This window comes from Myripristis murdjan, chromosome 2 (genome assembly GCF_902150065.1).
Source record: "Myripristis murdjan chromosome 2, fMyrMur1.1, whole genome shotgun sequence".
Taxonomy (NCBI): Eukaryota; Metazoa; Chordata; class Actinopteri; order Holocentriformes; family Holocentridae; genus Myripristis; species Myripristis murdjan.
Genome location: NC_043981.1, coordinates 495,103 through 507,185, shown reverse-complemented (window position 1 = coordinate 507,185; position 12,083 = coordinate 495,103). Strand labels below are relative to the sequence as shown.

General features: G+C 40.5%; 1 protein-coding gene across 1 annotated transcript in view; it reads left to right on the top strand.

The window, feature by feature from the left end:
- The window catches only part of atg13 (ATG13 autophagy related 13 homolog (S. cerevisiae)), a 94,545-nt gene that overhangs the window by 42,539 nt on the left and 39,923 nt on the right, over positions 1-12,083 (top strand). The window contains 4 exon segments of the mRNA XM_030070677.1: positions 3,444-3,520; positions 3,523-3,536; positions 3,749-3,847; positions 10,836-10,919. Of these exon segments, the coding sequence (XP_029926537.1) occupies positions 3,444-3,520; positions 3,523-3,536; positions 3,749-3,847; positions 10,836-10,919 (274 nt within the window).

The window sequence follows — 12,083 nt, the reverse complement described above, 5'->3', positions numbered from 1 at the left end:
ATGGCAACGAGCACGCCTCTTTAATTCTATGATGCCGACCCGCTGGTACCATAAGCAGTGGAAACACTCCAAGGCCAAACAGGGCACGGGCCCTTCACTGCACGGCTCTTTATAGTGGAAATGAGTTATAAGTCATCTGGGCCCACTGGCAGGCCTTAGGAACAGTATGGGGTTGTAATTAGGGATGTCCCGATCACGTTTTTTTGCCCCCGAGTCCGAGTCCGAGTCATTTGATTATGAGTATCTGCCGATACCGAGTCCCGATCTGATACTTCTATAAAACCAGGAAATGATATGTTATTAATGATTGAACAAAAATGATAGGAGGATGTATCAGTAATTATTTCTCTGATATCACGTGCCTCAGCTTCAAAACAAACTGCTGCGTGCTGCCGTGTTCCGCGCACACGCTGTTCAGTGGTGTCTGTCACAGACAGACCCGGCCTGTAAACGTTGGTATTTTATTCTCATTTATTTTTATCACTAATAGCCCATATATTGAAATGTGATTAAAAATAATAGCAATAAATATACATATGTATATATATTATTTATCCGATACCTGATCGGGACATAACGTCCGAGTCCCGACCGAGTCTTCAGTCATGTGATCGCCCCGATTTCCGATCACATGATCGGTCGGGACAACCCTAGTTTGTAATCCTAACCCGATTTTAAACTGGGGTTGCATCACGCATCCCAAGTTAATATTCGCAGATGTCCTTGTTTTTAATCTCAAAAATACACACTGCAAGATTTGAAAAAAGATTGTCATGCCAGAGGGAGCTGCTACCCCCCCCCCCCCCCCCCCCCCCCCCCCCCCCCCCCCCCCCCCCCCGTATGTGAGTGTGTGTATGTGTTTGTTTTGAAAGTAGTGATGCGTGGATTGCAGTTATATCCGTGGACACTGCAGATTGGATGGTGCGGGTCATATAAAAAAAATTACATTCTGATTAATAGCAGATGGGTTGACAGTGGGTGAAAAAAAAAATCATTTAGTTTATTAAATACTTGAGTTCATCCCCCACAGCAGAATGATAACTGTCCCTATTAAGACAGAGGCTGTGCATATTTACACAGGAGGCGATGTAACTAGATGGTGGAGAGGCTTGTTGCCACATACAGTCAGGTCCATAAGTATTTGGACAGTGACACAATATTTATAATTTTGTCCTTGTACACCACTACAGTGGATTTGAAATGGAGTAATCAATATGTGATTGAAGTGCAGACTTTCAGCTTTAATTTAAGGGGTTGAACAAAATTATGGCATTAACCTTTTAGGAATTACAGCCAATATTATACATCTTCACCCCTTTTTCAGAGGCTCAAAAGTAATTGGACAAACTATACATAACATACATGGCTATAATTATAAGGATTATATTCGGTATTTGGAGGAAAATCCTTTGCAGTGCTGCTTGTTTGTGGGTCTTTCGGCCTTCAGTTTGGTCTTAAGCAGGTGAAAAGCAGCTCAGTTGGGTTGAGGTCTGGGGACTGACTTGGCCATTGAAGAATATTCCACTTCTTTGCTTTCAGTAACTCTTGGGTTGCTTTCGCAGTATGTTTTGGGCCATTATCCATATGCACTGTTGAAGTGCAGTCCTGTCAGTTTTGTGGCATTTGGCTGAATCTGAGCAGATAGTACAGCCCTATAACATCAGAATTCATCCTGCTTCTTCCATCAGCAGTCACATCATCAATAAACACCAGTGAGCCAGTTCCACTGGCAGCCATACATGCCCATGCCATAACACTGCCTCCACCATGCTGGACAGATGATGTGCTCTGCTTTGGGTCATGAGCTGTTCCCTTCATTCTCCACACTTTTCTCTTCCCATCATTATAGTACAAGTTAATCTTTGTTTCATCTGTCCAAAGAACCTTGTTCCAGAATTGGGCAGGCTTTTTTAGATGTTTTTTGTAAAGTCTAATCTGGCCTTCCTGTACTTGAGTGACACCAGTGGTTTGCACCTTGCTGTATACCCTCTGTAATTATTTTCTCACAAATGTCTCTTGACTGTAGATTTGGACAATGATATGCCTACCTCCTCCAGAGTGTTTTAGAGTTCCCAAGACTTTGTGAATGGGTTTTTTTTTCACCAGGGAAAGAATTCTTTGGCTGTCCACTTTAGATGTCTTCTGTGGTCTTCCAGGCCTTTTGGTGTTTCTGAGCTCACCAGTACATTCCTTCTTTTTCAGGATATGCCAAACCATTGAATAGGCTACTCCTAAAGTTGTTGCTATCTGTCTGATAGATTTTTATTTATTTATTTATTTTTGGCTTTTTGAGCCTAACGATGGCCTCCTTCACCTGCATAGACACCTCTTTGGATCACATGTTGAGGGTTCTGACAAACAACAACCAAATGCAATTGCAAACTTGGAATGAACTCCAGAGCTTTTATTTTCTTCATTTGTCATGGAATAATGAGGGAAAAGGCCACACCTGGCCATGAAACTGCTTTTTAGTCAAGTGTCCCATTACTTTTGAGCCTTTGGAAATGGGGTGACAATGTATAAAACTGGCTGTAATTCCTAAAAGGTTAATGCCATATTTTAGTTCAACCCCTAAAATTAAAGCTGACAGTTTGTGCTTCAGTGACATCTTGGTTACTCAATTTCAAATCCACTGTTGGTGGTGTACAAGGGAGAAATTATGGATATTGTGTTACTGTCCAAATACTCATGGACATGACTGTATCAACAAGCCTTTCCTCTATCTGAGCTGTCCAACACACCCACACACTCCCTGCTCAGAAAGCAGTGATTTAATAATCCATATTTGATATCCTAAATATCAGACACATTTGATAGTTATCAGGGTGACCCCAATGAGTCTGTGAGCTGTCAGGAGGTATATGATTGAATTTGTAAACCTCTCACATTACCAGATAATCTGGGCCAAACATTAGTTCCGATCGAGGTGCCAGAGGAGATTTATCCTGCGATTGTCAGGAGGGTTGAATTGGCGTTAAATAACCAAAAACTCCCGCAGTCTGAGCCCAGTCGTAGGCAAACAACAGGACAGTGACTATTGATATCAAGTGGGAAATCTCTACTGGTGTATTGAAGGGGCCCCCTCTGTTAAAATTATGTACTCAGGTAGAATTAGATAAGAGATATCTGAGATTTAATTCTATCCAAATTTCTTTTAACTTGAGTCCCTAGACAACCAAGTTGCCATACTTTGTTAATCTCCCCCAGACAACAATTGTAGCAGACGGTAGACAGTATAGCCCTATTACATTAACATGAAGATCCACCCAACATAATATCTAACATAATGTATTCATACTTTTTTGGTAATGAGGAAGCAGCAAGTTGATGTACAAACATTCTTTAACATAGATTCAGAATCAGAATCAGAAATACTTTATTGATCTCCGAGTGGAAATTGTTGAGCTGCAATTAATGGTACGTGTATGTGTGCATGTGTTCAGACCTCCAGGTGAGGAGGACGGAGGAGCATTTCCAGGAGTTGAGGATTCACAGGAGGTCTGCACCACTTCTTTCTCCACTTCCCCCCTTCTCAGGTAAACAGACCTAAGATGTTTACTTCCCACTGTAGCTTCTCCTTTCTCCATTCTTTTAATACTGTGGTCTCTTCTGTTTATTTTTACTCATGTTTTTTCCATTTCATGTTCTCATTTTTCCTCTTTTTGTATGTCTGTTTTCTTTCTCTTGTGGTCTTTGTATTGTCTCTTTCTCTGTTTGTGAATGGGTGCGTGTGTCTGCATTATCTTAGTGTGTGTGTACGTTGAGTCCATCCCCCTCTAAGCCATCTAAGCCTCTCCCCCTGGACAGTCTGCAGCTTCCATTGGTCCCTGGACTTGTCACTCACACTGTGAGTCTATACTGTCTACTGAGAGACAGAATTGGCCTCATGCAAGGACAGTTTTGTATTTTTTTTTTTTTTTATCTTATCTTGATTGTGCTTTTTCGTGAGGTAGGCACATACGAGTTGTCTTAGTCAATTTCAGAAAGCACAAATAATTTCAGAAAATTAACCATAATGACCCTCGAAAGTATGACTTTCACCTGTTGAAAAATGCTGTCCATTTACCATGGTCCCAGTAGAGGAATTTTGCAGTGATTCAGGTGTCACTGCATTGCAAACAATCATCACGTAAATACAGATGAGTGACAAATTAAAGGATAAACCAACTAAACTGTTTTAATAAGGTGCTGGGCCGCCATGAGCTTTGTCTCCGGTTCTTCCCAAATGAGGGAAGAAGCAAATGGTTCTTCCTAAATGTTGGCATTTGTTCATGTGAACAAATCTGTTTGTGTGAGGGGTTCTCGTACGAGGCCCAATGTGTGTTAGTCCTAGCGCTGTGATGTGTTGCTGTTTCGTGTGCCAGAGCTGCATTAGAGGCTAACAGACCAAAACTGTGTGGTTACTATATATGTTATTTGTTTAAAGGAACATCATGGTATTGTTGATCATTTTCTCTATGTATTTTCCATAATGATGACATTCATCTAGCTGTCTCAGTACTGTCCTTTTTCCTCATTTGAACAACATGCTTCCAAACAGGCTCCTTAAAGTGTCCACAGGACCATGTCAAAATCAGACAGACAATGAAAAAAGCTATAGCATTCTTAGGTTTTAATTTCTAATTTGTTAGTGGGCCTTTTTTTAATTCCACAATTGCAATGACCAACGCTTAGTCCTAGTACATTGTCATGCGTGCGTATCCCAACTCCCTTGTTATTTTCGTTAATCTAAGCACATACTTTAGGTATACATGCATTTCATTATTAATTTTTATCATAAATAAAGAAACTAATGTAGTTAAAATGATAAAGATGAAATAAATAAAACTTATGTTGGCATCCTGCTTAATGTACATACTGAGCAGAACACAGCATGCCACGAAGAACACCCTGTGTTGCTGAGCTCTGTGACATGCCACCTAACTTGTCCAAACATCTAAAACGCATTTACAGAATGCAAAATGCATTTACAGAATGCCAACAGTTTGTTGGCATAAGAAGCCACATGTGTTACAAGGCCCTTAACAGCCACTCATCCACAGCTGCACCTCCCTTAAAGGTTGCAGGAATCGAAGTCTTCACCAAATTAATAGGTGTTGTTGGCGTTGCACTCAGATTAGATGTGGTCCATGAGGCTTTATAGCATAGCTCTTGTAGCAGTGGTTTAATTTTTTTTTTTTTGCCAAAGTGGTAACATCTCGCCTTGCACTCCCCCCATTTAAATACACCTCCCTTTTCAGTGCGACACCCTTCCCACCCTTGCGCTGGGCAAGAATTAAAATACCACATGGATGGCATCCCCAAAACCTGTAAATAGTTATTTAATATATATAGTTATCTAATATGCACATAATCATTTAAAACAAGTCAATAGCCTCTATAATATAATGAATGGGGGATATGAGCAATATCCCCTATGATTATTTTGCCTCTATGCTGACAACAGGCATGGCTGGAGGTATTATGTTTTTGGGTTGTTCGTACGTCCGTACATTCCATTCTTGTGATCATGATATCTCAGGGATGCCTTTAGGGATTTTTTCAAATTTTGCACAAACAAATTTGGTGGTCAAAGGTCAAGGTCATTGTCACCTCACAAAACATGTTTTTGGCCACAACTGTATTTGGCCATAAGAATTCATACACCAGTTATGACCAAGGATCAACTAGGATAAGGATAAACTAATGAAATAATGACATTTTATATCCTAAAGGTGAAAGGTCACTTTCACTGTGATGTGATAATTTTCTGCAAAAACATTTTTCTGGCCTTTATTCCATGCCGTAACTCAGAGGGGTAGATTGTGACCATATTTCAAATTTGGTCAGAAGCAGAGTTGTTTAAGAGGGCTAAAGTGTTGTGACTCCAGTCAGGTTTTTAATTGATTTGGACCCCAAGGTACTTGTGTGAGTCCACCCTCTTAATGTTCTCTTTCAATGGATAATGAGCCTCCTGTTCCTATGGTGTCCACTACAAGCTTATTGGTTTTGCTGATACTGAGCTTCAAGTCATTATTGTTGCACACTGTGACCAAGCTGTCTGCAAGTCCTCTGTACTCCTCTGTAAAAATAGTTTCTAAGACAGCATGTTTCTCACTGGAGATATATAAGATAGATAGTGATAGATATATAAGATAAATTATAAGACAGGAACATTAGTATTAGCTGTGGCTATATGATACCCTCACAAATGCCGTACTGATACAATGCCACCAAATTTGTAGTTGAAGGACATGTATGTAAAATTAACTTCTTTGTAGCTATGAGAATTTTTTGAACAAGGAAAAGGTTTTTGCAGCAGCTGACATGCTAAAGACAGCTACAGATTTCACATAAAGAAAAAAAAAAACTTGTCTGTAATTTTTAATTTCAGTAAAGTCCCTGTGGTATTATTGCAGTCATCATAATATTTGGTATCCCACAAAATGGGCCAAATAAAAATTGTACATCTAAAAACAGATAAGAGTTATTAGGACTTGTTACCTGTCAAGGACAAAACACGCAATGTCTGCATTGCTGTGACATTTTGCCACCTTCAGTGATTTCCATTGACTAAAGCTGCACCAATATTTATTCTGATATCTGCTGTCATCAGTCCCAATTCTCTTTTTATGTCATTGTATTTTCGTGTCTTTGACAGTGTTTCATGGTCACTTGCTGTGGTATAGGTATGATCTGCACAACCAGAAGCAAAGCAAACCACTTGCAAACCACCTGCAAAAGAAAAGCATAGTTATCGTGTAGTTTGGGTTGGTTTGTCTTGTCTGAGCAACTGTAGAAACATGGCAAAGCAACATAGCAGCCCATGTAAAACTGGGACCCACGGTTACGTAGATTAAAAAGACTTATTCTAACTTCATAAACTATGATACACTATGATTCTCCTTTTCTTGTTTTAATACACTAATGAAAGCATGTTTATGAATATCATCCCATTTGTCTTCAAGTCAGTTTAAATCCTACACACTGTGCCTTTAATGTCTGTAATACAGTAAGGTGTCAGTGACTCCTAAAGCTGTCCTGTGCAGCTTTCAGCCCATCAGCTATATCTAGACACCAACTGGCAGTGGAGCAGAGACATTCTTTGGTCCACCATAAAAGGGAGTTGACCCAAGGAGGGCAGACGTAGGAAGGGCTGAGCCAGCAAGTCCTTGTATTGTATTCCTGACGAGAGAGGAGGGAATAATGGTAGTCACATCTCTCTTAACCAGAGGTTTAAACTGTTTGAGCTGGCCTGGATACACCAAGCAACAGTGGGGTAAAGAAGTCTTGCTCTCTCTCTTTCTGTCTAAGATATACTTTCTCACCCAGATGTGCACTTGCAAAAAGAGGTAAACTAGAAGGGATTTTTTGATTAGCTCATAAAGAACCTTATCAATATTTATTTGAATTCACAACAAAACCTGCTCTCAAGGTACCGAAATTTGGCATTGATTGAGCAAACATGAATAGGTACTCGGTGGTACTGACGCAATTCAGTTGATACCATTGAAAGTATCAAGTCTAGCACCCAGCCCTAATTTCAACAACGCTAGTGATAATTTGTTTGCATCTGCTGGTTTATAAACTGGAGGAAGGGAAGGCTATTCCATTGTGTTGTTGGGATCGGCAATATAAAGCCTCGTGAGGGGATGGGAGAATGCAAATTGTAATCAGTGTAATGGAATCATCCAGTTGCAGTGAGTTGTACTGTATTCTCAGCGTCCCAGTCAAATACAGCAAGCTGTGCTTTAACAACTCTGATCCGGCAGGAGAAGAAAAGGCAAAGCAAGTCTAATCAACTACCCAGTTAAACTGAGACTGAGAAAAAACTGGTGTAGCAATGGATTCCTTGGATAAATCTCCCCCACATAATTTGTTTTCGTAGACGATCTGTAATTCTCAACATGAAATAATTGGGATTGTTATGGGATCAGGATTAAATGGGATGAGATTGCCTATGTGGCAGAAATCGCTGGACCGAGATTGGACAGAAACAAATTAATCAGGTTTGGGCATGATGGGAAAACAGTTTACTCACGTCTCCCTCTAACTGGGTCTGCATGCGTTGATTTTACTTACTAGTTCAACATGAAGAATGGCAGCTCCTTATCACTTTTGATTGGAGGTTTTTAGGTTTCAGGTTTTCCTGTACTCGGCTAGTGTCTTCCCATTGTTGATTTGACCTCAAGCTTTAACCTGTATAACATGGTTCACAGCTCTTTTTGTAATCCCATTGTTGAAGAACATAGACATTTCTTCATTTCAAGTTCTGGAGCGCTCTGTGTACAAGCCGACCCTGCAGCATGTACTTGAGCTCTGCTTGGTTACTGTTCCTCATCCTCTTCTTGTTGATGTTGAATGACAGTTGGAAAAAAAATTAGAATGGTTTACCACCACCAGCTGGTGTGGAGTGTGCTCACAGGCTTGTCACCTGGAGGGCACCCATCCACCCAGTAACCTCTTCCCCTCCAGCCCTGCATATTGGCTATCATTTTCAGATCCCTGGATTGGGTCATTAAATTTTCTTTGCCACTATTTTACCATATTTCTATTTTCGAATCCTTTTTAAAACCTTTTTCTTTGTGTTTTTAATGATGCTGGTAAATTTATAGTGGAGGATATATATGCATTAACATACTGTTGGCAAATAGTAAAATGTAAATAGCCTATTATGAATTCACTACTTTCACTTAGGTCCGCTAACAACTTTAATGCCACTTAAAATTCTTGTATGTAATACGAACTTTAATATTACACATTAACACGTAAATTAACTTGTTTAAAACATGTTGTATTGAACAAATTATACAGGGTATCCACGGGGTTGTAAAAGGTAGTAAAAGGTAGTAAATAAAAGGAGCCCAATTTAAGGCCCTTAAAAGGTAGTAAAAGGTAACTAACACAATTTTAATTGGTAGTAATTTTTTTCATCATTCCTTCAATATATTATGACTTTTCCATTGATGCTGTTTTTTCTTTACAGTTCATTTAATTAAAGAAATATTAAAACAAAAAATATGTGCGTGCGGGACACCAGGACCTGTGTCGGTGTTGATAGCCAATCAGTGATCCTGACTGCATTTGCCACCCCGAAGCGTGTACGCGATTGGTTCACCTGCAGCATGTTGCGCTCATGCGGGTCTCAAAACGTTAGTGTGAGCAAGCCACTTGCCGAAATGGGAAAATGTGAGTTTTCACAGCTCTGAGCAGTGCTGTAAACTAGCGGTCGCCACTCGCCAAATGCGTCTAAAATATTCCCTTGGCCAGTTAAAGTCTACCTACCACGGGGCGGGTAAATATTTGTACCAAGTCATGCAATAAATTATGCAAGAGGTGGCTTTAAATTCATACGGTAGCTAACGTTAGCGCTTGACCGGTGATGTTTGTGTGTCGCACTTCAGTAGCTCCCCGTAGCCCGTCGGCTAGCGCTAGTGATCTGTTTGTTGTGTCAAACTTAAATAGCCCCCCCGACGTCGCGTCACATGTTGTGAGGTTAGACGGGGTTGCCTAGCCAGCTCAGAAGGACGACACGCAACGCACTGGGACACACTGTCAGATCTCCTGATGGTCCAACTCTGCTCCCCAGACATCAGTGAGTTTGATCCGAGCAAAGCTGTGATGCTCTGGCACCAGGACTCTGTCAGAGGCAGGCGGCCTAACTTCATGGATGGACCTGACAACTAGAGATGCCATGTTTTAGGTTACCTAGGCATATTAAGGGATGTCTGAGAGGAGATATGACTGCCTTTTTGGTTGCAAATGCCATTTTGTTTACAAAAAAGATTTATTTTATTTATAAAGGTTATTTTGTTATATTAACATTTACAGTTACAGTTATAGTATTTACAGAGCTTAAGTGTAATAAAAATAATTGTTCCACCACAACAAATATTAAAATGTATTTTAAATCTTACTTTGGCCTCTTCTCTAAACATGTTTTTCAATATAATACTGTTATCTCAATTAAAAGTACTAAAACAGATGCATATGGGGACAACAAAAGGCAATTTGTTGTTTTGCCGGTAAAAAAAAATTGCTTGGCCAGTAGATTTTTTTCATCTACTGGTCCCCTTGGCCAGTGAGCCAAAAAGTTAGTTTACACCCCTGGCTCTGAGTTTTCAAAACTCTTTGCATTTTGTTTATTCCTTTGGTTAATCTATTTTCTTGGGGTGGGGAGTGACCAAGCCCCCCCCCCCCCCCCCCCCCCCCCCCCCCCCCCCCCCCCCCCCCCCCCCCCCCCCCAAAGGGGGAAAAAAAAACTGCTGCTCAATGCCGTGTTGCGTAGTAAAAGATATTTGAAAGGTAGTAAAAAAGGTAGTAAGATAAATTCAGCTTGAGGATTCCTGTATAAACCCTGTACTAATCAGCCCTTTGTACTTTCGGACATATCCACTCCTAAGTTTCAGAATGTAAGAATGTGCTACATTCGATGTACACTTTTCACCGTCTTACAATAGAATGAACCAAAATGGCTGACTAACAAAATAAACTACATACTGCAAAAAGTTAGAAAAAATAACCAGCAGGTGGCACTAATGCACCACTAAGCTGGACCATAATATGTACATCTCAGAATTATCATGTCTTGTGAATGTTTTATGGCAGTAAAGGCAGTTATGAAGAGGGAGAGAGAAGAATGCTAATTGTGAATATTTAAAGATTGATTTTGTTTAGATGTTTTTGTTGTTTTTATGTGTGTGTGTGTGTGTGTGTGTCGGGTGGGGGTGGGGGTGGGGGGCAGGTGGTACTAGTTTTCCATTTTGTTAAGATCTTATTAAAGACATCAAAGTCAGTCTTTCTTCTGTCTTTCTCTTTCATCTTCTTTCCATGTCTCTATCTCTCTGTGTCTGTAGTTGTATGCTTCGAGGCTGACATATCAGCATACAGCTCTAGCAGGAGCTGCTGAACTTTGTCACCCTGCTGCCAATCAACACCAGGTAATATATTCAGTAAGGAAAAAGAACCACCCCACAGAACATGAGCCCATTCCAGTCATTAAATGAGCCTTCTTGAGCACAGCCACCTTACCAAGAACCATTTAGTTCACAAGGCTTCAAATGGGGACTGAAATGGTTATCAGTGCGCCTGACTTGTTTATTTTGCAGTTACGTTTTTTCCTGCCGGTGATCTGGCAGCTGTGCCCCACAAGTTATAAAAAAAATTAAAAGCATGCACTGTGGGAAGCTTTAGTTCTGTGTTCAACTCACTCAACTCCTGCCTCTGCCCATCTTGTTTCTGCACTATCACCTGCACTCTATGGTGCACTGTCCTACAGTGACTGAGGTGGACAGGGATGCGCAGCGTGTGAATTTGCCCAATTAACATAGCAGATTACCATAACATCATTGAGTTGTATAATTTGAACACTGTTACTTTACTAACACAGTTGAATTAAGTATTTTGTCTTTATTTTTAAACCCAGCAGTTTTTGAAACTTGGCCCGGTGCTGTGATAGGTAATGCACAGATGTAGTTAACAGCTTAGCTAACCAATGTCAAGGAACCGTCAACAACTAACAGGAGAACAGAATGGCCAACAAAAAATATCCAACTTTTTCTCATTCCCTGGCCATCCAAACCCTGCTCCTCTACATCAGATTGTGACTATACTGAGACTGACTCAGTCAGTGAAGATGGTGAAGTCGTCCCAGTCGGACTTGGTCAGTCATTGCCACATGATAGTAAAGTGCAGCTAATTGAGTGAGCTGATTCCCATGCCCGTAGCTCTTCTGCCTGCAAGTTAGTTAAAATCAGCTTGGCCACAGGAGTTTTACTGGTTACATTAGGACAAGGGGAAAATACAAAAGACATTGCCGACAATGGGAGGCAGAGCAGGCGACAGCAGACACCACAGATAGTGAAAAGAAAAGGCAGTGTGAGTCAGCCCTGAGAGAACAGCTTAGCACATACGCTATATTGACAAAAGTATTCAATCATTGAATTCAGTGTGTTTCTTTCAGTCCCATTGCCAACGTTTGTATAAATCAAGCACCCATTCATACAAACATTTGTGAAAGAATGGGTCATTCCAAAAAGCTCACTGAATTTGAGTCTGATACTGTAATTACAATTAGTAGATGCCATTGTTGCAACAAGTCAGTT